Source organism: Phyllostomus discolor, chromosome 14, assembly GCF_004126475.2.
Source record: "Phyllostomus discolor isolate MPI-MPIP mPhyDis1 chromosome 14, mPhyDis1.pri.v3, whole genome shotgun sequence".
NCBI classification, from domain to species: Eukaryota; Metazoa; Chordata; class Mammalia; order Chiroptera; family Phyllostomidae; genus Phyllostomus; species Phyllostomus discolor.
The window spans coordinates 18,351,203-18,378,294 of NC_040916.2; the positions used below are offsets into that span (position 1 = coordinate 18,351,203).

General features: G+C 43.0%; 1 protein-coding gene across 2 annotated transcripts in view; it reads right to left on the reverse strand.

Moving 5' to 3' along the window:
- SOAT1 (sterol O-acyltransferase 1) overlaps window positions 1–27,092 on the reverse strand; it is a 50,065-nt gene that overhangs the window by 12,609 nt on the left and 10,364 nt on the right. Inside the window, exons 2-5 of one of the 2 annotated variants that reach the window (XM_028530685.2) lie at window positions 25,647–25,769; window positions 11,705–11,763; window positions 2,705–2,853; window positions 1,462–1,521 (exon numbers count right to left, since the gene is read on the reverse strand). In XM_028530685.2, the coding sequence (XP_028386486.1) occupies window positions 1,462–1,521; window positions 2,705–2,853; window positions 11,705–11,763; window positions 25,647–25,761 (383 nt within the window). In that variant the 5' untranslated portion in view covers window positions 25,762–25,769. Of the gene's footprint in view, window positions 1–1,461; window positions 1,522–2,704; window positions 2,854–11,704; window positions 11,764–25,646; window positions 25,774–27,092 lie in introns of both variants that reach the window. The other variant, XM_036015397.1, reaches the window with a different exon arrangement.

Here is a 27,092-nt window from a genome sequence, read left to right on the forward strand (position 1 = left end):
GACAGGAACAAGGTAACTTAATGGAAGAGCTTAGGACAAGCCTCTTTCTGATAAAATGATAATGCTTCTTTTGCATGTTTTTGAAAACCTACCCAGAAGCCTCTGTTTTTGAAGGTAGGCAAAAGCCCATTCACTGAAAACAGGGAACACAGAAACCGTTTATTTCAAATGCTAAAAAACTTTTTGGAAAATCCCATTCTTACATTCCACTCCATGTCTATGTCCAAGATGTTAAGATTGCATTTGTATAATATTGATGATAATCAACTACCATCCTACAAGTCTTTTTTTAATCTTTTTTTTTTAAGATTTTATTTATTTATTTTATAGAGAGAGGGGAAGGAAGGGAGAAAGAGAGGGAGAGAAACATGGATGTGTGGTTGTCTCTCGCATGCCCCCAACCAAGAACCTGGCCAACAACCCAGGCATGGGCCCTGACTGGGAATGGCACCAGCAATCCTCTGGTTCACAGGCCGGCAATCAATCCACTGAGCTACACCAGTCAGAGCCATACAAAGCATTTTAAAAGAAAAGCAGATTAATCACTTAAGAGTCACCAGCCAACTATTTCAGGTGACCCACACTAATGCAGGTTAAATTACAGCAGTATTCTAATGGAATGAAAGAATGAATGAATGATCTACTCAGAGAACATTACAGAAAAAGTATTAATTACATACTCAAAGTGAACCTTTCATTTTCAGTTCACAAATGATGTCACCACAATTTCCAATGCCTGATTTTTTAAAATAAAACCTACACAATAAGGGTTTAAAATAACTAAGTCTGATAAAACCATCAAATCTCTAAGCTGGCTAGCCAAAGAATAGATGAAAAAAACTAATATATCAAGCCCTGGCAGGTGTGGCCCAGTTGGTTGGAGCATAGCCCAACGCTCCACTGCTTTTGGTTTGGCCATAAACCAAAAGGCCACAGATTCAATTCCTGGTCAGGGCACACACCTACGTTGCAGGTTCTGTCCTGGTTGAGGTGCATGTGAGAGGTAACCAATCGATGTTTCTCTCTAACATTGATGCTTCTCTCCCTCTTTTTCCCTCCCTGTCCCCCTCCCCAAACATGTCCTCCAGTGAGAATAAAAAATAATTAAAAAAAAATCAATATACAAGAAGGCAGCAACACCAAAACTCTCTTGAACTGGTTTACCTAAATAGAAAACTCTGTTCTAGTGCTTTGGGTGACCAGTTCTCTGCAGCACAACTTTAAGGAGTTTACCAAAGGACAGGGAACCAGTCTGATTCCTAACAGCTCCTGGAACTATTTGCAGAGTCAGGAGATCAGAAAGAAAGAGCAAGAGACACAGTGAAGTATGGAAACGAATGATTTCTATGAATACAGACAGAATAAAGTAACTAAACATGCACACATAAAGCAGTGATTCCAACAAAGAATAGTGTTTTTAAATTCAAACTAATAATTAACAAAAGCATTAAAAATACTTACTCTAAGAGGGATCGCCTTGAAACAAAAATCTTTCCATATTCTGGAGGTGCTCTCAGATCTCTGGGAAGAGCAAAAATTAAAACAAAATCTAAGTACTTTAAGTGTTACAAGAAATTTAAACCTAAGAATGAGAGCAAGACTATCACCAAGTACAGCAGGTAGAATTAATGAACTGCCTCTCCCGGGAGCCAGGCCCTGGGATCAGCATTCCATACACGTCACCTCATTTGCCCCCCTGACCAGTGCTGAGGAGGTGGGCACAGGCCCGCCTGGGGAGGGGGCATGAGCTATGAGGCACACCTAACTCAGGGGCTCGAGGTCCTGACGTCACACAGACACGCACTCTTGCTTCTCCCCCTAAGGACACAGACAAGCCCCCGGCCATACGTATTCCAGTTCACACACAGTTACTGATCTGTCCTCAGAAATGCACTGATATTTATGATACCCTCTGTGATGTCAAAGGACTTCTGACAATCCCCAAAACCTCCCGATCTTAAAGGCTGCCGCCAGCTCCTGAAATCTGTTAGCATCTAGGATGGTCATCTTCTTTGGGGCCTTCGGCAGTACCACGGGCACTTCCGTTGACGGTGTCTGGTTAAGAACTGTCCTCCAGGACAGGCGGGACAGAGACCACAGGAGCATAAAACCACGGAAAGCACAGGATGGCCAATCAGCACACACTGGCCTTCGACAGCCTTCCCTCCGTGCTCTGGACGACTGACCAATGAGATGAATGCATACTAACACACTTTATAACAACGATTACATAGAGCGCAACTGAGAAGCAGTGTGACAATGTGGTGAAGAGCAGGGACTCGGGGGCTCTGGGTTCAAATCCCCGCTGTGGAATACTGGACAACACTGCACTGCTCTGAGCTTCGGTTTCCTCATCTGTAACAGGCAGAGAGTTATAGTGCCCACCTCACAGGGTCTCAGCTGGGCTTAAATGAAAAGCACCGAAGTTCCATCAGAGTCTGAAGTATGTGCATTTTATAATATATTATTTATAATATATTTATTAATATATAATATATAATAATATATAGTATATTATAATCCATATATTAAGATGAAGACAGCCGCCCTTCCAGTGGTCAATAATTTGCCCGAAGCCACACACAGCTGACGACCAGGGGTGCCAGGGTGTGGGCCCAGGCACCCGTACCGCCGTCCGCGTCCTGGCCACCGCGCCGTACCAGAGCAGACGCCTGCAGAGAAAGAAACTCGCCCTCACACGTACTTAGCTCTGTAGTTGTTCTCGCCCTCGAGGACAGAAAAGGTCGTGAGAGTGCATCCACCACTGTCCAATGATGCTGATTTTTCAATGAGACTGCTCACAAAATCGTCAAAGTGAGTGCCAACTTCCTTCATAAAATATGGCTTTAACTCCTAAAATTTTAAAACAAATCTTAGAACACATGCTTGTGGGTTATTAACATTTTTCTCAAAGGTTCTCTTAAAGAGAGCTGGGTCAAAGAAATCCATTTTAGGTGAGTTCACAGGAGTAAAAGAAAAATGATTTCTGTGTCTTTTAAAATACCATTTTAAGCATAAATCAAGATAACAAAGTAATCGCCTACTAAAGGAACTACAAATAATATACAAAACCAAAACAACAGAAAATGACAAAGATGACAGTCTATTTTTTTTCCTCTTCAAATTTTTATCCGGAAAACAACAAAAAGTAAAAATCAGTATGAGCATTATTTTAAGTCCCCTTTCTCCTCAAGCATCCCTTCACCCAAGTACCCACTGTTTATATTTTAGATTATGTCATTTCTGTACATTACCGACATTTACACAATGTCCATTCCTACCTCCATAACTTTATGCTTACCTAACCCTAAACATATTTTCATAATATAAAATTCTTATACATTTTCATCCCAGGCTATTTTTAACATACAGTTTTTGAAAAGTATGAGGCAAAAACAATATTTCTTCAGATTATATATAACAGCCCACCTACTGTGGATGCTCAAATTATAAATGTTGCTATTTTTAAATTGTCAGGACTCATCCATGTAAAAGAAAACGAAGTGTTACTAATTCTTCAACGCAAAAAATTCCTCTTTCCTTTAAGTAAATTACTTAGGCTAAACCTAAAATACCTGAAGTAGCGTTTTCTAGATTCTATTATAAGCGTTTGACCATGACCTTTAAAAATAAAGCCAAAAAATATCGATGTACCTAGTGACACTACACATGAGGCCTTTCAAACTGCTCTGTCTCTCACAGTTCCCAAATGCCTTCTGGGGCCGGTGAGAATACACTGAGGTCCCACCTCTCACCAGACAGCCGGCAGAGATGGGGAAACACAAGATGTGCACCAGTAAATAATACACAGGAGTTTCACAGACAATATAACCGTCAGTGAAACCTTAAACAACATATAGTAGTTCAGCCAACACAGAAACAAGGATGAGATGATTGGAAATGTCTTTTTGAGTTGGGAACTGAGCTGAAACCTTGAAGAACACAATTAATTTTAAGTGAAAAATGGCAGGAGGAGACAGTATGATAAGAAGCAGAGAGAGAGCAAAGTAGAAAGTCAAAACAGAAAATGTAAATGTTGTAGTCTGGTTTTAAGGACAAAGTACAGAAGTATGTTCCCTGGAAAAAAAATGGTTTCTATAAAATTACTTTTTCAAAAAGAAAAAGATTTTTTCAGGTTAAGGTTATCTAATAGTACTTTATTTTCATTCCGGCTGCTTGTTTCGTTTCAATTATCTATCCCTCTTCATTTTGAAATTTTTCAATAGGATGTTTCCCTAACCAAACACAACTACCCCCCGGCCCCCGCAAAATGACATAAAGGAAAAAGGTTCTTTTCTCATTTAATCTCTAGAAGTGGACGGAGTAGCGCAGACAGGGCTTTCCCAGCCACAAAGCTGCCCCGTGTGGGTGTGGGAGCGCACCGGAGAGAAGGGAGGCGGCGCGTCCGTCCCGCTCAGGGCTGGGCTGAAAGCTGCTGGGGGCGCGGGAGGCACGACAAGGCACAGAGCCGAGTCCCCGGGCACCCGGGGTTTGCAGGACACGAGGCAGGCCAGGTGGCAGCATGCAAAGACATTAAGGAGGCGGGAGTATTGCTCATAGAGAGGGCAGGGCAAGCCTGAAGATGAGACGACAGGGACGATGTGAAGGGGTGAAGTGGGCCAAAGCCGGAGGGTCTCTGTGGAACAGAGAATCTGCGAAGAAAGCAGCATGGGGGTACGAAGCCCTGAAGCAGGAACCCCCTTGGCACGCGCCATAAATAGCAACAGGCAAGCCTTCACGGGTGGAGCAAAGGGGTGATAAGAAGGGAGGTCAGGAGGGTGTCTAAACCACGTAAGGTCTTAACACTTCACCCCGTACTCCTATCCGTCGGCCCATGATGCTTCACTCAACAGTGACAGCGAAGCCGGGAGCCTTGGGACGTGGCAAAGGGAGGCCAGCCTCTTTTTGCAGCTGGGACTCCTCGGACTCTGGAACCCGCCTCCGTCCCAACTTGAGTATCGGGTCAAGTAGACCAGGACCATGGGAAAAAACAAACAAACCACAGTGAATGTTCACTAAAGGCTGCTACAATCAGGAACTAACCCACCCAACCCAGGGTGAAGACAGCAGTCTGCCCCTCACGGCACACGGCCTGTGCCTTCTTGACAGGCTGCCCGCAAGTGAGCCTGTGCCACGCTTTCCAAGGTCGCACTCGGAACTTCTAGTCACGTACTAAGAAAACCTACAGCATTCTCCTTACCCTCATCGTTCTTATCAATTGTACCCTGTTCTTGCCACCTTCCTCCTATTCCTTTCACGTCCCCTCCCACTCTAGAATGCCTACCTTTTCTTCTTTCACAGCCATCCCACAAACCAGAGTATACCTTGTTACCCCAACTCACTGTCAGATCGCAGGGACTGAAGAGACTCGGACCCCAAGGGGCACTTCTCTTCCCCAGCACCCATGATGGTGAGCAAGACACAGGCGCCTGCCCTCACAGGGCTCCTTGTATCATTAATTGTGCAGCAAATGCCACACAGAACAGCTGACAGTGATAATAGAACCAAATGAGAACGCAGACAAATAAAAACCACAGGCACTTCAACAGCATGAGGACTAGAACAAGGTGGTAACCGATGTCTCCTTGGTAACTTTCACAACCTCCCACCCATCTCTGGCTCCAACCTCTGATACCGCGGTGTGGAACACTGCTTGGGTATGGTGAGCTAAAAGGTCCCCATCTAAGTATGAATTCATGTCATTTTCTCCTGCAGTGAAAGTCATGGGTGAGTAGTCCATAAATCCATACTTGAGCTAGTACAACAATAAGGAAAAGGATGCCTTTAGTGCTAATAATAAAGGAGTAAAAGAAATAAGAGTTTTCAGCCAGGCAGACCTGGGTGCAAATTCTGCCTCCACCACTTGCGTGTGGCCTGATGCAAGCTATTCCACTCATCTGAGCCGTTATATCTGTGCGGAATTGAGACAAATAACATCTAATTTGCTAAACTGTTGTGTGCACTTTTTAAAAAGCTCAAAACAAAAAGGAAAAATGCTGCTAAAACACAAAGCACAGTACTTGATACAGTTATCACTCTACGGATATTTGTGGCTCCAACTCCTCCCCACTCAGTCGGAGCCAGCCTCTAACAATAGAAACAAAATAGTGTACGATAAAACTGCAGTGGAAGCCAATTCTGCCATCCAGTGCCATTACTATTAAAAGATAACTACTTAAATCCACCACACTCCTGTACATAGCATTATACTAACTAGGTGCCTGACGCTCCTTTTTTAATGCCTTTCTTCTCAGAGGGATTCGGGTGCGGGTGGGGGACAAGGAAGGACACCGCCGCGACACCAGGCAGTTTCCTCAGCCGCCTCCTTCCGCGGATCCACACTCAGAGTGTGACGGGAGGGAAGAGGGGACTCGGAAAAGACAGCGCGGGAAACGCTCCCCTCCGGCCACCCCCCCCCCCCCCCCCCCCCCGAGTCCTCCTACAGTACCAAACTGGCCTTGATTAGAAATTCCGCATGCGGTCACAATAGATCTGAGTAATGTCCGATCTTTATCAGTAACCCGAAAAGGAGGTGGAAGGTGACAGCCTTTCCAACCTGCTCATCCTCCCAGTCTCATCTCTGTTCACGCCACCCAGCCCGTGGCAGATGGACGGAGGGACAACAGAAGAAGGACGGCAAGCAGTTAACTAGAAACTAGAAAAGCAGCTGCTTAGATAACCTGTTAAACAGAATTATTATATTTTAGAACTCAAAGAAATCCCATTTTTTTTAGAAAAAGTAGCCAAAATGGGTAACTTCTCAGACTCTAAAACAGGGAACAGCCGCCCCGAAGCGAAGACCCTGTGGCTGGGACACCCGGGGAAGTCCGGCCCGGGGACCCGCGGTGAAGCCAGGCGAACGGGGGCGGGGGACTAGATCAGGGCGGACCTGTGAGCCGTTTCAGTAAGTTTTCATTGTACCCTAAGGGCACCTGGAAACCGCTGCTTTAATAAACTCAAGGTTTATAAACACGTTCAGACTTGCATTTTAGAAAGATAAGTCTTCTACAAAGGGTTCCAAGCAGAGATAGATTATTTTGGAATGAATCTTAAAGTGAGAAAAGAGCAGGGTCATTTATGGACAGATAAAAACACCCTTTCCAAGGCACAAGGTGTGGCAAAGACCGAGAAGCAGGCTGCCAGGAGAAACACACGGGGAAACGCAGGCTCTGGCCCCACAAGGCCGGGCCGCCACCCGTGAGTCGCTCGTCTCTCTGAGTCACTGCCTGGCTCTGCACAGAGAACCCTTTAACCTCGCAGTGGCTCGGAGCCAGAAACCTGACCTTTTTGGGCAACGCAGGTGACACATCGGAACGGGTAACAACACAGTGTGTGGGCCTGACACTAAACTGACTCCTCCAGAGAGGCCTCCCTCTAACCAATCACCCCGGAGTCACTGCGCCTTGCTCTTTCCCTTCAGCACACTTAAAACAGTTCCAATTTCTATGTATCTCTATTTTTTGGTGTCTTCAAGTCTGCCTCTCCCACCTGACTTTAAACACCATATCTGTTTGTTAATCACGGTACACCCAGCTCTCTGCAAAGCACCTGGAAAGACTGTGGGTGTTAAATATGTTTCCAAACAGCTTTTGAAACCAACCCCTGGCCCCTAAACGCCTATCCACACCACTGCGAGCTTATTCAGTGTCTGTTATAAAGCAGGCAGGAGTCACCTTAAAAAACCACCCAACTCTGATTTCTTTCTAGAAGCTACAAAAGGAAGGGAACTAAAATCCACTTGTTTTTATCATTGGTAATGGCTATTATTTATTGAATGGCTGCTATATGCTAGATGCTGTCTTGGGGGCTGTTATATATTAGTTTTAGTCTTAAAAGAACCTTTGAAGTAGGCAGTGTAATTCCTCTTACCTATGGGAGATCTAGGCTTGAACAAGTCAAGTGTTGTGACCTGCCCAAGGTCACAGAACTCGTAACCTCTACAACCAGGATCAGAACCCTGATCTACGACCTCAGGAGTTCACACTACATTATACTGTTTTCCACTGTACTTTATCTGAAATATTTTCTACATAATTAGCACCATAAGGCAGAACAGCAACCCCCCCCAAAGTTAATGATACACATGTAGCCTGAAAATGGCAAGTTACCTCATAAAAGGTAAGGTGTTATTTAGCTTAGTTCCTTTCCAAACATTTCATTTGAAAGAACTGATATAGAAGAGACTTAAACAGTCCTAAATAGTGCATGGTAATAAGCTCCTCCATATCGAAAAGAAAAAGAAAACTTGTTTGGCAATAAGTATTAAGCATAATTATTGCACAATCCTTAATAGAGGAAGCCAAAGGTTCAAGATAAAGCAGAAACTAATGAGATTAGAGCTCTGAATTATATACGATCCCTTTTTATTTAAAATAAAATTCATACTGGCTGTCTCCCAACTTAAATTAGACTACAACATTTTTACCAGTCTAATGAGCTGAAGCACATTTATCTTAATCTACTTAGGCAGATTAACCATGCAAATGTTTACTATGCTGCTTCTCATCATCTGTACCTACCTCCTTCACTTCTCTACGGGTTCAACACAGGAACCAGAAAGCAGTTATTCCTAGCAGTGAACAAATAGTAAGACTTTCTGGGCAGAAAACACTTAGACTTCTCTCTCCAGGAGTCTGCCAGTAAATCAGACAGACTGACCCTATCCAAAAACGCGTGCAGAAGAGGCTGCCCGAGTGAGTGACCAGCTGTGAGAGGAAGTCCCGGCTTGCAGACGCGCCGTCAGCATCTTGCTCACTGCAGTTTGCCCACTGACGGCTGGAGAAACAGGGCTGGAAATGCTGTACAAGTGCGAACGAAATATGTTGCAACAAATATGTATTTTTAAGAAGTAGAAATAGGAATTTTTCATCCTTTAAATTTTCACATTATACCTAACATTTCCTCTATAAAACTGTGTACATTAATAAAAGTGCTACAAACACTGGTAATAAAGACACTCCCTTTTCTCTTCTCTCCACTGCCACTTCTCTCTGGAAACGGTGTGAGCCCTGCCCTTCCTGCAAACACCCGGTTCTCCCGCTCAGAACCTGACACTCCGAGCTCGGGCCGAGTGGCTGGAGGCCTCGTTAACGGAAGGGTTCAGAACTATCTGAACTCTTGCTCCTAAAGTCCTTTCCTTTTCCAAAGTCTGAGTGCCTGGCTTCTCCCAGGATTCTGAGACACACTGATATCAAATATGCTTACATGAGCCAAAGTGAGTTTCTGTTATTTGCAACCAGAAAAAAAAACAAAACAAAACCCTGAAATAACGTAATGTTAAAACAAAGCTGATTTACCTGTTAACGTAAGTTGGTTGGGACTTAATCATGAGAAATGACTCCCTTGGACTGTTCCAAGGTCTCATAAGTCTTGTTACAACACAACTCTGAGGATTTCACAAGGTCATGGCGCAGGGTTACACAACATCCTGTGACCCCACTAGCACCAGGGCTTTTGTTAATTCAGGCCTTAAAACATTTTTATGAAAGCATTCAGCCCCAGAGTGACCTTCAGAGATTCAAGGAGTTTAACCCACTAATGTCAGCCCACCAATGGCACAACCTCTCTCTCTGTCTTCTTCCCTTCGGGCTGAAGAGCTTGCTCGCTGCCTGACAACCTTCCTCACAGCTCTACGTGCTATGAGCTCCTCTATCTACATACCTAAATTTTCAGTTCTCTGTATGTTGCCAGATGTAGCAAATAAAAACATAAGCACACCCAGTTAAATTGAATAAACAGCACATAACCTTTGTAGTCCATCTCGAATACTGCATGAAGACTAAAAAGCTATTTATTGCCTATCTGAACTCACCTGTAGCTAGACACACTGTATTTCACCGAACAACTCCTGTTCTGTGGCGCTGGAAGAGCTCCCCAGTAAGGCCTCCAGACTGCCCCTCCCCTTCACAGCGGGCAAGAGTGCACCAGCAGCTGAGGTGTAAGTCAGCCGCACAATGACGACACAGCATGCTATTGCCGAAGGGGACTTTGGAGCCCCAGCTAGGCCAATATTCTCACTTTAGAAATTAGTGGGAACCTGTCCAGTGATAATGAGTGACAACTGGGCTGCCAGGAGAACCAATCACGATTAGAGTAGCGATTTTCAACCGGTGTGCTGTGGGAACTTTTAAAACATGCAATTCCTGACTGTTTAGTCAGGGGTACTGACGACCTTTCACTTAGATTGTCAAATAAAAAAATGACAATAGTCAACACAGCAACAGCCACCTGATATGAATGAATCAAAATTACACCCTTTTTTTGGTGAGATAAGCAAAAATATGTACTTTCTGGCATGCCACACATTTTTAGTAATTAGTTTACGTGTGCCGTGAGACGAAAGGTTGAAAGTCACTGGATCAGGGGTTTGTTTGGAGCCTCCAGTCCCACCCCTGCAGCTCCAGCAAAACCCAGGAGGCCCGCTGGTTAGTTCTACGTGCTGCAGAACCACATGCTCCCACCCACCAGGCCCCAGGCTGCCTGGGGAAAGAGCCTCCTTTGCTCAGGACCTCTCCCCGAGTACCTCTTCTTCATCTGGCTGTGACTCTCATCCTTTGTAATAAATCCATAATCTAGTGAGTAAACAGGTTTTCCTGAGTTCTGAGAGCCATTCTGGCAAATTCATCAGCTCCAAGGAATCTGATTTATAGCCAGTGGGTCAGATGTACAGATGACTGTCTGAACTTGTGACTAGCGTTGAGCTGGAGGGGGTCGTCAGAACCTCCAATCTGCAGCCAGATGTCAGAAGCACAAGTAACCTAGCCTTGCTTTGAGGTTACCTGGAAGGGGAAGGCAATCTTGTGGGATTAAGCCCCTTTTTACCTGCAGAATCAGATTTTTATCTCCAGGTAGACAGTATCAGAATTCAGTTGAATTTCTGGGACGGCACCCTTGCCAGCATCCCAGAATCGCTCATTGGTGTGGAGGGAACCCACGTCCTCATGTTAAAATTGGGTCCAAGACCCCCATTCAAATAGGATGCTATAAATATCTAAATCTGTTATTCCAAATAAATGCATTTGTGCATGCATGCACATATAACTAAATTAGTAGATAGAAATAGGGCTATTTCATCTACAACATTGGATATTTGGAGGTTCATTTGGCCAATAAATTCTGGAAGTAACGTTCTCAGAAAAAAAAACGGAGGCTGCCTTGGATGTGAAGTCAACTTACACTCGAGCACACAGTATTTGATTATAAATTTTTAAAAATAGCTCTTTGTCCTCCAGCATTTCCTGGGGGTGCTGCTCAGTTCTGACATGCAGAGCTGTTCGCCTGGCTTGGAAGGGCCCCACGCTGCTGTTTTTGAGTTGATATTTCATCTACTTTCCTGACACATTGTTTCTAGATTCAGATTCCACGTTGACCGGAAGCCTGTTATTTCTATGATCCTTGCTACTTTCACAAAGCACTTTGATATTCGTACAGAAATTCAATTCTGATATGGTTCACTAAAACCAAGTTTTGCTGGTAAGAGTCAGGAAAGTGACAGTGCTGGATGGGCCAGCAGAGAAAAGGGCAACCTGGTCCTCAGGTAGGATGACAAGGTGGCAGACCTTGCGTTCCTGGTCCACAGCAGGGCAATGTCAGCTCACAAGGGCGGCAAGTAATTATCTAAGCAATTCGGCATTAAAAATGTACCAAACACAAGTCTTTACCCTAACACTCTACATTCCTGTTTCTGGAAGAGGGAGGTACTTACCTCTGCCTCTGCCGTCAACTGTTTCTTCTTTGCTATCAACTGCTTTATGTCAACCCTGCCTAAGGAAAAAAAAAATGTAACTGTTAGGCTGATGGAGGAGATACAGCCACCTACCAGCACTGTTTAAACCATGGAGTTGGAAGACAAGCAAAAACGGATGACTGTGAAAACTACAGTACAACCACGAAACCTGACAGCTCTTAAAAATGAAGCATGAGTAATATACATAGAAAGAAATTTATACAAAAAATGCTAAGTAGAAAAAACAAGACTTCTATATATATACAAACACACAGTAATTACAATTGCATTAATCATATGATATGATAAGACAATTCTGACAGCATAGGAAGTTAGACCCTCTGAATGGATCCTGCAACAGGGACTAACAGAACTCACAAGCAATATTAAAGAAATAGATAAACTGGACTTTAAAATTTTTAGAAAGAAATTGTTTTGCTGCAAAGAACAGGGTATCATCAAGAAAATAAAAAGACAAGCTACAAAATCAGGAAAAAAAACATTTGCAAATCTGATCAGGAACTCGTACCCACAATATATAAAGAACTCTTACACCTCAATATAAAAAGACAAATATCCAATTTAAATATGGGCAAAGTATCTGAACATACATCTTTTCAAAAAAGTTAATTCAAATAGCCAATACCACCTGAAAAGATGCTCAACATCACAGGTCATCAGGCAAATGCAAGTCAAAACCACAATGAAACATCACTTCCTACTCACTAGGAGAGCTATAACCAAACACACATAACAAGTGATGGCCATTGTGCATATTAAAATTATGGAATGTTATGTGTCACTTATATCAATAGAGCTGGGTGGGCGGCGGGGGGGTGGGGGGGGTGCGGGACTTGCACATGCAAGAAACTCATGCAAGTGTTATTCCGGGGAGCAGGATGTGGCAGCTCTTCTGCACCACAACTAGAAGCATTTGTCAACACTCGTAACAATGACAGCTATTAAGAGTGGTACCAGCTTGGTACAAAGGAAACAGTTTTGTAAGGGGTAGGACAAGTACTGGCCAGACATGGAGAAATTAAACACTCCTACGTTCCTGGCGGGAATATAAAATAACGCAGTGCTTTGAAAAACAGTCCGGAAGTTCTTCAAAAGGTTAACATTAATACACTTCCCGTCTTCACCTTCTCACTAGCAATTCATTCCCAACCTGTTCATACAGCTCTTCTCTTTTCGGGGTCACCATGGAACCCGAATTTCTAAATCCTCATCCTCGTTACACCTGCTACAAATTTCAACATTCATTAACTATTTATCGTGCATCATCTCATTTATTCTGTATAACAATCCAGCAGGTAAACAAGAGGGTTGGCTTCATTTCCATTTTAAAGGTGAAGAGACTGAGTCTTGCCCACAGTCACATGCCCAGGAAGTAACTGAGCACGTGAAGGAAAACTAGGCACCTTCTGCCCCTCGGTCATGCACATTCATTAAAAAAAAAAAAAAAGTTAAAAGTAAAAATTAAAACAATCAAGGCCCCCTTATAGTGGCTAAATTCCTAAAGATGACTAAGGAGTACTAAGCAGTGACTAATAACCATCTTTTCACTTCAGTTCTTTTAAGAAACACATTTCTTTGTCTCCCTGCAGCAAGTACAGAATTAGCTCATGGTTGTCACTAACAGGTTTTTACTGCCTGAAGTTCAAACTCATCTTAAAAACACTCAGTGACTGTGCCTTAGAAGGTCATCCCAGCCCCCTCCCGCCCTCCACAGATACCAGCAATCCAAAAATCCTGCGGAGGTCGCCTCTGTTGTTCAAAGGAGAAGTAGGCCTTGAAAGAGGCAAGTTACCAATCTTTAAAACAAAAAGGGAGGTAACATAGTATAATCCACCTATCACCTTTTATTGCTCCACTGACCTCAGAAAACCTCCCAAAATTCTCAGCTAGTCTAGTCTGTATAAACATACGGAAATGGAATCTGAACCAGAAACAATGGTCAGTACACAAATATTCATACAGAAAAGGAGATTTACTAGATAATGGTGAAATGACTGGCTAGCCATTTTGAAAAATTATAAAATTAAATCCCTAACTCACTTATTATTCGAAATAAATTTTAAATGAATCAAATATTTGAATCTAAAAAACTGTAAGTAAAAAAATAGTTTTCCTTTTTCATTATCTTGGATGATTTCTAAGCATGACAAGATATCTAAAAGCAATAATACATGTGATTAGATAAAAAATAAATGTGGCAAGGCACACATAAGCAAAGTCAAAAGATAATGAGTTAAAAAATAGTCACACTATCGATACATGATAGTCAAAGGATTAATTTCCTTAATATAGAAGAGCTCTTAAAAAGAAAAAAAAGCTACCAGATAGGGAACAAAAGTGGAGAAAGAATAGGAACAGGGTTTTTAAAGAAAAAAATACTGTTGGGAACTGCCCTGACTGGTATCAGAAGCTGAAACCCCCACCTAGGCTAAGGCTAAGGGAACGCCCTTGGAACCGTAAGCCAGCAAGGAGACAAAAGCTTATCTCCCTGGTAGGAATGCTGCTTCTGCTGCTTTATTCATAACTGAACCCCAAAAAGCTTGGTCGGTTAGCCAAAGACAGGTAAGATTCCCCACGGGGGGAACGACCTAAGCCAGGCACGATCACTTTGGGAGGCCCCCCCAAAAGAAGGATTTGGGGGGCTGCAGCAAAAGGGGGTGATGGACCCTCGCTCCTCGGCTTTGACATAGCCTGAGTTCTCATTGTCTGGGAGAAAATCTCCTTATTGCCTTAGTTCCCTTGCTCCAGCTAAGCCTGAAACAATGATAGGGTGGTGTAGCTCTGTGCTGAAAAGGGCGGATTCCCCGGGTGATCAGGCCTAAGGAAGAATACGTAAATTACTGTGAAACCTTCTTTGTTTAGAATGCTCTCAGTTGAATGAGAGGGGTCCAAGGAGGAAGTTAGTTTGTTCCTCAAAGTCTTACAGCTCTTTGACCCCCAACTCAATAGACCAGCAGAGTTCCTTGTTTTCTATAGTTCCTTACTTCCCCCTGATAAGTACTGTAGTTTACCTGAATTATTATGCAAAATAAGCCCAATAAAAGCAGGTATGGACGGTAAATTGGGGCGGTAAATTGGGGCGCTCCCCACTAGGGGGGGTGGCCATTTCATCCCTACTTCCCCACAGAAACTGGTCTGTCTCTGTGTATATGTTTTTTCTCGCGTGTTTTTCGGCGAGCCATCTGCAGCGTTCCGTGGTCACTGCTGGCCGGTGACCCACGCGCAACAAAATACAAGGTCAATAAATATATTAAAAAGTTCTCTACCTCAATTCATGAGACCAAATTTATGCTGTGTGTTTTTCACCCATCAAATTGCAAGTTTAAAACGATTGGCAAGACATATTGGTAAGAGTATGGGGTAAGAATATAGATGGGAATGTAAAGTGGTATAACATGTTTAAAAGTAAAATTAGTAATATCTAGCCCTGGCTGGTGTGGCTCAATGGAATGAGTAGCGGCTTGAGAACCAAAGGGCTGTCGGTTCGATTCCCAGTCAGGGCACAAGCCTGGGTTGCTTGCCAAGTCCCTGGTAGGGGGTGCACAAGAGGCAACTACTACACATTGATGTTTCTCTCCCTCCCTTCCCCTCTCTAAAAACAAATAAATCTTTTAAAAAATTAGTAATATCTAAATTTTAAATGCAAAAACTTTTTGACCCAACAATTTCACTTTTAAAAATGTACCCTACAAGTACACTAGCACAAGAAAGCAATGACACTGTTTCAAAAGTGTTCTCTACAGCACTGTTATAATACTGAAACCCTGGAAACAACCTAAATGCCCATCAATAAAGGACGAGTTAAATAAACTAGCAAGCACTGTGCAACAAAAACACCACACAGGTCCTTCTAAAAGAATGACACTTACATATACACATATTGAGTGAAAAAGATGTCTTAAGATTTTCTAAGTTTGGAAAAGGAAATTGCAGAAAATATCCCAAACACAATCCCACATATGGGGGGGGGGGGGATAACAATAATTATTTAAAGGAAAATTATTACTTTATGAGTTTCTACAATGTTTGCATTTTATGTTATTTTTTTAAAGGAACTGACTTTTTTTTAAAGATTTTATTTATTTTTAGAGAGGGAAGGGAAGGGAGGGAGATAGATAGAGAGAGAAACATCAGTGTACGGTTGCTGGGGGTCATGGCCTGCAACCCAGGCATGTACCCTGGCTGGGAATCGAACCTGTGACACTTTGGTTTGCAGCCCGCGCTCAATCCACTAAGCTACGCCAGCCAGGGCTTCAATGTTTGCATTTTAAAATAAACATATAGTACTTTAAATCTAAAAATGTATAAGCATATGCAGCAATTTGTTTTTTAATGGAACCAAAATATCTTTTATTTCTTGAATGAGGTCTAGCAGAAGAGGAAATCGCCCCTTTTAGCATGAGGACAACAGACTGAGATTTTAAAGGGGTGCTGTGCATAATCTACAAAAATAATAAATGGAACTACCGATCGCAATTGGTCTATAACTTTTTTAAAAATTCTCAATCTCCTTTTTTTTTAAATCCTCGCCCAAGGATACGTTTATTTATTTTAGAGAGAGAGAAAAGGGAAGAGAGAAACACTGATGTGAGAGAGAAATTGTCAGTTGCCTCCCGTTCACACCCAACGGGGGACCAAAACCGCAGCCTTCTGGAGTAGGAGACAGCGTTCCAACCGACTGAGCCGCCAGGCCGGGGCTGGTCTGTAACCTTTTTAAGGCGATAATCAAAATAAGTCCAGGAACTCTATTACTCAAGCAGAGTTAACTTTGGTTTATTTTTCTTTTATTGCTGCACCTGAATCAACTGTGTGGGTTGCCCACACTAAACGCAACAAGAGAATTAGCCTTAGTACCATTAAACTTTTACATCATCATGTGATCTTATTTTAAAATCAAGAGATAATTGCTGGTAGAAACAGTAAAAGATTTCATGTAGATTATAACTCTTGGTTGATTTATTTTACAGCAGAGGACTGGGAAGCTACTGTAGGACCTGGGACAGAAGAGCTGCCGGCACCATCAACGAGAAGGTAAAATAAGACCTCGGTGAACCCAGTGCTATACATATTGCACACAGGGCTGTCCCACTTGCTCTCCTTTGTTTTGCAAGAGGAAACCTAAGCACTGACAGGCTGTAAGTCACCCGTGTGGGTATGCGGTCACTCAGTCACTCAATCACTACACACACGGTGAGACTTTAAGCCCTATCTTCTGACTTCCTCCTGGCCGTCCAATTTTGTCTTCCTATCCATGAAAACAAAACACAAGCTACTGTACTTCTTCCTCCCAGCAGTTCTCTCTAGAAGCAGCTAAACACCATACACATGCTCTACCAAGGCCAGACTCAAATGCTACTCCTCTGAGGCTCTTCCTTCCACTCTGCAGCAAGGTAGCCCTCCCCCTGCTGGTCCCCCGTTCCATTCAGTTACTGTGATTCACTTAACTTGAACGACTGTTTGCAGCACCGAACTGTCTTCTGTTTTAGCGTCTCGCTTATCTGAACTACCGGCCAAGCTGGCACACACACTTACACATGGACCGAAGGTGCTTACCAACACCGGGTTACACTGTCGGCTGGATGGCAGCGACCAGACTTCAGTCTCGGGTGCGTGTGCTGCGTGCAGTGGCATAATTAGATGACAGCTAAGACCAATTCTTACTCTAAGAGATTAGAACTCCAAGATTTAACTTTTGGTAAAGTCATTAAAACTAGACTCCAGAATGCTCTTGAGGAAACGAGGAAAATCAGATTAGAAAATTCAAGCTCTTCCCTCAAACATTTTACCTACACACATTTCTTGCAACTACGTCTTAGAAAACTGTCATAAAGTGGACTGTATAGTTTTCTCCATCAGAACACTGTTACAATTTATGGTTATGGTCCTGCCCCAGGGCTGGGCAGTGAGAAAGAATCTCTCATTAGAAGCAAAACCTTCGAGACCGCCTTTTCTTTCAAAATAGTCAGCTCACGCCTCATGCTCCATCATTTAAAACTGAATGTACCATTTATGCCTGGGCAAAATTGTGAGAGTAATTTTCAGCAATTCTCCTAAAAGACAAATTTGCCTGAAATACATTATACCCGAGAAAAAATAATCATTGACAGTATTTTCTCGGCCCTCTTAGAATCTGAAACCTTTCCAGACTGATTTCGTAGCATCATTCTTTTTCTTTAAAGTTTAAGAAGCTGCTCAAGAAAGTATTAGCTAATATCTTGCATTTCTTTTTACTAATCTTGTAAATGCTAAGATACTCAATCTCATTCTTTTGACCTTAAAGCTATGAAAAGTACTACTATTCAGTAACTTTGTTTCTGCTGGTAATTATGTTCTCTCTCATTGTACAAAGTGAGGGAGACTCTTCATATCTCAGACGCCAGTTTACTCAAAAGGCCACGTCATCCGCGACTGAGAGCAGTGTGACCTAACAGGGACTGCCATATTGCCACCGGGAGTGCCGTGTCCCAGAGGATGGTCTGGGGATCTCTACCTGGACAGCCTTGTAACTGTGCTAAAAACAACATCTAGCAATGTATCCAAGGGAAAATCACAAACACTTGAACTCCTGCTTATCTTCATTTTCTAAAACAAACATGTTTTGCTTTTATCCTACGGAGGAAAACAAATGTACCCTCAACCTACTCAGCTGATCAAAGCTCTTTGCAGACTGGCCGGTTTCAGCATTAGATGCGCCTACTGGATGAGGAGGCATGATTACAGGACAACAATGATATTAACTTTTTTCACATTTTGCCAAAAGATTTTCAAAATTTGTTACAAAAGCCATGTTGCTCTCTATGTTCAGATATTTACATATATATTATATATATACACACACACATACATATACACTGAAATTAAATAGAACTACAGTATATTAACTGAGCTAACTCTTATAAGACATTTAAAACAGTGCCTGGTATATGATAAACCTGTTAGTGGTTGTTAATATTACTATATTAATTAATTAGCCATCAAATGAACAAAGCGGCAAACAAAGGGTAGTCAAGAATAAGCAAAACCAGTAAGTGAGAGAACCTCCTCAGTATGATGACGGGCATCTACCAAAACCCCACAGAAAACTACAATTTGCAGGTAGCATGATCACGTACAGGGAAAATACTGCAAAACACATGCAAAAACTGTTGGGCCTAAAAAACAAATTCAGCAATTTGTTTGCAGGGTATGGCCTCGACACACAAACACCAGCTGCACTTCTGTACAGTAGAAACAATGAGAGAGTGAACGTAAGAAAACAATTCCATGTACAATAGCATTAAAAGAAACAAAATAATTAGGAATAAATTAAACAAAAAAAGTAAAACTTACAGTTTGAAAACTATAAAACATTGTTGGAAAAAATTAAAGACCTGAATAAACAAAAAAATACCCCATGTCCAAGGATTGATAGATTTGATACTGTTAGGATGGTGCATTAGTTTCTTGTTGCTGGTGTAACAAATTGCCACAAACTTGGTGGCTTAAGACAACAGAAATTTATTCTCTTACAGCTCTGGAGGCTGAGCCATAATCAAGGCATCACAGCAAGGCCACCCTCCGTCTGGAGGCTCTAAGTAGAATCCGGCCCTGGCTCTTCGGCTCTGCCAGCTGCCAGCATCCTCTGACGTGGCCACATCGCGCCAGTCCTCAAGGCCAGTCTCTGCAAATCTCTCTCAGCTCCACCTCCACATCATGGTCTCCTCTGTGTGGGGTCAAATCTCTCTGCCTCCTACTTACATGTGGCTGCATTCAGGGCCCACACGAATATTCGACAGTATCTTATTTCAAGATTTTCAACTTAATTATACCTGCAAAGACTCCTCCCCCCCACCATACACACCCCTCTCTGTCCCCCTTTCTTGCCATGTAAAGAAGGACTCACAGGTTCCAAGTTTTAGGACCCTTTAGGAGAGGGGACATTCTCCGGGCTACCGCCGATGGCAGTAATCCTGAAACTGATGTGGGCTATCCACATGCAAAAGACTCAGGTTGAACCCTTGTCTTTTAGCAAACGCAAAACCTAACTCAAAATGGGTTACTGACCCAAGTATAAGACCCAAAACTATAAAACTCCTGGGAAAAAAGGAGAATAGGAGAAACCCTTTATGACCATGGGCTTGGCAATGATTTCCTGGACGTGACACCAAAAGTACAGGCAACAAATGCAAAACTAGACAAATGGAGTCACCTCAAGCTTCACAACTTCTCTGTGTGAAAGGGCACGATCAACAGAGCGAAAGAGCAACCCATGGAATGAGGGGCAACACTGGTCAGTCATCTATTTGATGACAATTTCACTTCCCGGATATAACCCCTACAACTTAACTCGGGAACTCCTACAACTCAACAACAAAGAACAGTTAACCCAGCTAAGAAATGGCCCAAGGACATGCATAGACAGTTCTCCAAAGAAGATATACAAATGGTCAACAGGTGTATGAAAATACGTTCAATGTCGTGAATCACTGGAGAAATGCAAATGAAGTATCGCCCCACACCAATTAGGGTGGCTGCTCTTCAAAATAATGGTCACGACAAGTGTTGGTAAGGATGTGGGGAACCACGACCCTTGGGCACCACTGGTGGGATTACAAAATGGTGCGGCCTCTGTGGGACACAACGTGCCAACTCCTTAAATATTCTTAAAACTGGAACCACCACACAATCCAGCAACCCCACTTCTGGGTGTTTATCCAAAAGAATAGAAAGAGGGCTCTCAAAAAGGTATCTGTATACCTATGTTCATAACATTAGCATTTTTCACAGTAGCCAAGAGGTGGAAGCAACCCAAAAGCCCATCAATGGATGAATGGGGTACAGAAAATGTAATAGATGCATGAAATGGAGCGTTATTCAGCCTGAAGCAAGAAGGAAAGTGTGTAACATGCTACAGCACACATAAACCTTGGAGACATGATGCTGAGTGAACTGAGCCAGTATGATTCCACTTACATGCGGTATCTAAAGTAGCCAAATTCACTGACACAAATTCACTGGTGCTTACCTGGAGGGGGTGGGAGGGGGAATGAGGAGTTGTTTAATGGAGATAGTTTCAGTTTTGCAAGATGAAAAAGTTCCAGAGATCTGTTGAACAACAGTGTGAATCTACTTAACACTAATGGCCCAAATGGTGAACAACCCAAACAACCAAATGGTAACAGATAACAAAATGTAGTAAGCATTTCCACACAATGAAGTATCGAAGAAGCGATACATGCCGAAGCATGGGAAACAGTTCGCTATGTGAAAAAAGCCAGACATGAAAGACCACATATTCAGTGATTCCTATTATATAAAATGTCCAGAACAGGCAAATCCAAAGTGACAGGGAACACATGAGCAGTTAGTTGCCAGGGCTGGGAGAAGGTGAGCGTGGGGAGTGACTGTAAAAGGGCATGGGGCCCTGGCTGGCGTAGCTCAGTGGATTGAGCACGGGCTGTGAACCAAAGTGTCGCAGGTTCGATTCCCAGTCAGGGCACATGCCTGGGTTGCAGGCCATGACCCCCCAGTAACCGCACATTGATGTTTCTCTCCATCTCTCTCTTTCTCTCACCCTCCCTTCCCTCTCTAATAAAAAAAAAAAAATCTTAAAAAAAAAAAAGGGCATGGGGTTCCTTTTGGAGACGATACAAATGTTCTGTAACTAAACAATGAAGATAATTTGTTAGGCAAATAGTTTCTGTTGCTTGGCGTGAACGGCGCCATCTTGAAAAGCAAGCTGCTGTCAGTGACCGCCAGTTTGCCCAGAGAGGGGTGAGCCTCTGTCACCTGAAAGCAGTGTTCTTACAAAGAAGGTCCATTACATAAGTCGTTACTGCCTGGGTATGTACGGCTCTCAACCACTTGGCCACAAGCCACCTGTGCTCCTGGAGGCTTGTGTATCGAGCTCCCAGCCGTTCTGCACACAGTGCGTGGAGCCCACCTTCCTGCTGGTGTCCCACACCCTGCTGTGTCCTGCTTCCCCCCATTTGGTTTAATTCGAGCTGTGGGCCTCTCCCTTTGGTCTCCAGGCACCGTCCTCCAGAAGGGTCCAGCCCACCACAGGAAATTCCCCCCACATGGTTGTAAATGCAGTGAATGCACTGACAACCAGTGACCTCTACCGCTAAAACGGTGAACCCCATGGTTTGTAAATTATATCAATTTAAAGAAAAATAAGAAATAGAAGAAAAAAATAAAGTCAGAGGAGAAGGGAGCGAAAAACAGGATCAAGGGGAGGAAAGAAAATAGGGAGGAGGAAAAGAAAGAGAAAGAACTCAGACCGACCTCTACTCAAGTCCTATTTCCACATTTAGGGTAAAGGCAGAACTGGTAAATGGCAGAACATTTGGTCTAGACAAGATTTTCAGTCTTAGCTTTTCCCATCAAGTTATACAGGGTCCTCATTTCCATTTACTTCGAGAATAAACGATTCCACAGTGTGTGACAAGAGATGCAAATCAGAAAGGAAGAACAGAAATGACAGGCACACTGTCATGAAAAGAGATAGTAGGAAGAAATAAGATTTTTTAAATTTAAACAGGCAACAAAAAAAGAAAAAAAATTAAATATAGTAACAACAAAAACACACAAGGATAATTTTAAGGTACACGTTGCAATCCTGTACTATGTATCAAAATAACTATTTTAAAATAGCATCCTTTAACCTTCCAGTTCCTCTGTAGGCATCTGACAAATATGTACAGATAGTCATTATCATTTGTTTATGGCAGAAAAAGAAGAAACAACTTAAATATTCATTGGACAAAGAAGTACATTTTGTACATGACGTGTATAAAATACTTGATAGCCACTCATCTATTGCTTGACAAAGGGATGGCATCTACAATGTGTCGGAGACTCCAGTTACTGAACAACATGTAAAATATTCTATTGTGTAAAATGTTCCTCATCTATGGAGATTATGTATCTCTGGAAGGACATATTTCTCAATGACAGAATTTGAAGTCATTTCTGCTTTCTTTTTTCTATTTTATAAATTGTGGATTAACTGAACACTTTATGTACATCATAGTACAACACAAGCTTTTTTTATTAGCACACATTACTTTTAAAGTCAGGTAATAATGAGTTTCAATTTAGACAAAAAGTTATCTTTAGAACTGGTATTATTTCAAACAAATGCAACAGAATATAAGGAAGCTAATTAATCATAATTTCACCTAATAGGCACTGGATAAGCTAAGCATACTTTTGTGAAAACATGAACTAAATATTGTAGTCACTATAAAGGCCACTATTAATTCAATAACCCAAAGTTTGGGTAATCATACAGTTTAGCAGACAAACTGGGACACTTCTGAGAAAGCAAGGAAACACTATAAAGAATTACGCTGGACATGGGTAAAAACTACAACTCACCTAAACAAATTAGGACATATGGTCATTTTACCCATACGTCTCTAGAATTGTGAACCACAGAAGAAGGACTCAAGAACTGCGCACCCTGAGTTCAATGGGAAAGCCCTCGGGGTTTTGTCGAAGTGATGCACCGCAAGGCAGCTCAGGCTGAGTCAGAGTGCCTGCCGCCAGCGAGGCCCGTCAGCATCGTCCGGCAGCCTTTTCCACCCTTAACACTCCTGGGCCCTCCCCTGAGATTTTAACGCAGTAGATTTATAATGGGGTCCAAGGAGCTGTTTTCGTTTGTTGGCTGCTTTTCATTTTTCAGGTTAATTCTCATGCACGCCTTTTGATGGCTAACTTCCAGTGTGACCCTATTAAGGGAAGCCCGGGCAGCTGGGTGTGTCTGCAGGGTGAGCACCGAAAGAGATAAGCAGTTGAATCAGCAGACTGGGTGAAACTCACCCTCTGCAAGGCCAGAGGGCCTGAAGACAATGAAAGGCAAAGGACGACAGGTTCTCTAGCTTGAACTGCCCTGGGGCAATGGCGCTTTCCCCGGCCTTGGGACTGACACTTAGTCCCTCAGCTCTGATTCCCAGGACTTCGGACTTAAGGTTCAGGCCAGCACGACACAGACCCCTAAGGTTAGGGCGATCGCTTAAGGGCGAACTTAAGGTTAGGCTCCCCGGGCCTCCTGTTTGCAGAGAGAGAGACTGTGGGACTTCCCAGCCCCCATCCCAGCCAGTCCCTCCCGATATATCTTTCTCTGCATCTACATATGTCTTACTGGTTCTGTTTCTCTGAAAGACCCTAATACAAACCCCAAATGAAAACTGCCACTCAGATGTGTGTCTCAAGCTTTAACCTGCATATGAGTCACCTGGAATGTTACTAAAATGAAATTTTAGTCAGTAAACGTGAGGTGGGACATTTCTAATAAGCTACCAAGAGGTGCAGATGTCCCTGGTCCTGGGTGGGGGCCACACCAACTGGCACGGCTTGGTGTCCTTTGAGCCCTTAAAACTAAGAGGCCCATTTTACTCATCTGCTAATTCCTCTAACTGAACAAATATCTAAGTAAGCAGAGAAACACATTCTACTTTCAGATCAGCATTATTTAACGATAAACTGAGGAGGCCGTACCTGATTTAAGCTAAAAACTCAATCTTTAATATCTGCACTAAAATCTGGAATGATTAAAACTTAATGAACTAAAACAACAAGAGTACAAAAAATACATAAAAATCAGAGTAATTTAAACATTTTTTTAAACTGGGACATGAAAAAAAATTGTATCTCTCTTACAGAGAGGCAACAGAAAGTTTCAATGAGAAGTAATTTTTCTGTCTCTAAGTCAAACAAAATGCATTATCCCCCAGTCCCTAAACCATGAAAGAAAAATGTTTCTATCTAGTGTTGGCTCAGATTTCATATTTTACATCACACTAAACTAGCCCACACGTAACACAAACATTTCATAAATAGCTAATTAAGAGTACAGCACTCAATAAACTTTGTTATGCAAATTTAAGCAGAAACATCTCTTTTCTGGGGATCCAGTTGCTGAAATTTACAATTACATTTAAGTAGGAAAAGCAAAAGGTTGTTTTCCGAAGAAGTCCAGGAGGTCAGACAACTTGTCTCAAACTTCCGCCCCCACTTGTTAACCAAACAAGCCTCAGACTTTCAAATCCTTGTTGAATTGAAACCTTTACAAATGTCACTGCAAAAATAAACAGCCTGATGCAACAGATGGCATTAGTTGGAGCTGTGTTTATAGGTCTATCAATCTTAGCACAAACCTTGACCTTCAGAACAAGCACTATGGCACACTCATTTTTGTATGCACGTATTCAGTAGACTTGGACAGAAGAATAAAACTTCCTAATCTATTTCTCCCAAGATTTACAGCCTTGTACTGAGCTAGGTCAATTATCCCGATTATTATTCTCATTATGTTCATTACATCTATTAAAAGAGCAACTGGTAGCACTTATTCATAACAATCCAATTATGTTCATCGCAGAGGAGTGTTTGCAGAATCTCATTCACTTCAGTCAGAGCTCCCCGAGGACACACACATTTACACTGATCATCGGGATAAGCCTCAGCACCCAGCAGGGCACCAGTAATAACTGGCAGTCTAGGTGGTTGAAGGAATGAACAAATGGATGGGCTGTGTCTAAAACATGGCAGATAATCCCAAAATGTTGACTGAATCTAGTAAGAAGAAAGCTTATTTCCTAATTTATTCATGACATGAAATTCTATGTACCATGAACCCTGCGTTGAAGTATGTATCACAAACCCCACTTACATCCGTAAAGCTCGCCTCTATGAGACGTGCTGTGTCGCCAGGAGCATCTGAGGTGGCTGTGACCGACAATTACATCAGTGTTCCTTCGTAACTTCTGTATCAGCATATTTTTCTCTTCTGCATCGTTGCAGTGCCTGCCAGCACACCCATGCATGACAGAGCTAGGGAGATGACAACCCTGTTCTAGAACCCTGCGTTTGTCCTCTATTTCATTAAGTCACCTCAACAAAATAAAACACTCACCATTTGTAGATGTCTCTGGAGACTGCTGCGTAGGGTCCCCCTGGTCCTCCTTTTCTTCTGGACTCTCCCTGGACTTTGAGAGCCGTTTTCTTAGAGACATGTCTTCGCCTACCATTGTGCTATCTAGGAAGGAAGACGTAAAATGGTTTGAACTGAGTATCTGGTTTGGGCAAATTACATGATCTCACCATATAAGAGGAGGTAAAAAACGACGGTATCTTCTCTTCCTGCTGAAACTTTGATTACGTTTAAGCTTTTTCTAAGTACAAGATACAATAACAAATGCAAAGAAATTAGTCCCCTTAAAGTAGCTGACTGGTTTCAAAGGCCCGTACGCAAACATAGCCCTCATTCTTAAAGAACAATTTAATTGAACAAACAAGGCATAACTACATGAAAAATTAAGAATTCAATAATAAAAGGTAAGTACAAAGATGCCACAAGGTAGAGTCCAGTCAGCCACGTCAGTGGGGAAAACAATGCATCTGGACCCAGTCCTGCAGGATGAGAACAGGGCACTGGTGAGTAAGAAAGGGTTAAAACAAGATCCTCAGAAGCCCTGCTCGAGGGACCACAGCTGATCGGGACCACCTTTCCAGAGGACAAGAAACAAGCTTTTGCTGAAGACCTGCTAAGTACTCTGCTGGCTGCTTTCTGCCTTTGCTTCTAATCTTCATAGCGACTCTGCAAAAAAGCTGTTACTACTCCCCGATCACACAGGAGAAAAATCAAGGCTCAAAGCACTTACTGTCGGTGCCCCCCACCCGCACCCCAGGAGTGCACCTGCAGTTGCACAGGTTGCGTCTGTCAGGGGCGAACACCGTGGGAAACTGCGGGGCGCCTCAGCAAGCGAGCACTGGAAATGACTTGGCTAGGATTTGGGGCTTGGCTAGCTGGTTTTGGGGGAGGGTCCAAAGAGGGAGAGGGTCACTGCGGTGTGGGTGCTGTCAGACTGGGCACCCACACGGCAAGCCTATGACCGGGTTTCCCGACCAGTCTCCACGGGAAGGCCCCCGCAGGGAGGCTGAGGCTGCGCTGGCACAGCAGAAACCATCCCTGATGTCAGTCTGGGGAGGAGGATGCCGGAAATTTTGTGACTTGGACAACATTCAGGTTTTGTCTGTGTTCAGACGTGACGATGGCACGGGCTTGTTTTTGTCTTGATCCACTGTGGTCACAGAATGGCCTTTTCTGATGTGACGGTCAGTGAAATTGTCTGTGTTCAATAAAACACCAAGAACGAGCTTTAAGTGCCAGGCTGTCTGGTGGCAACGCCAGGGCCTCCTGACCCCCCCAGTGCAGCCCCCGGGAGCCCGGGGCCACCTTCCTCCCGCCACTGCAGTGACCGCGCCACTCATGACACGGCCTGATTTGAGCCCGGGTCCCGTAGGAACTAAATACACCATCAATTACATTTTTTTAAAAAATTGATAAAACAAATATGGT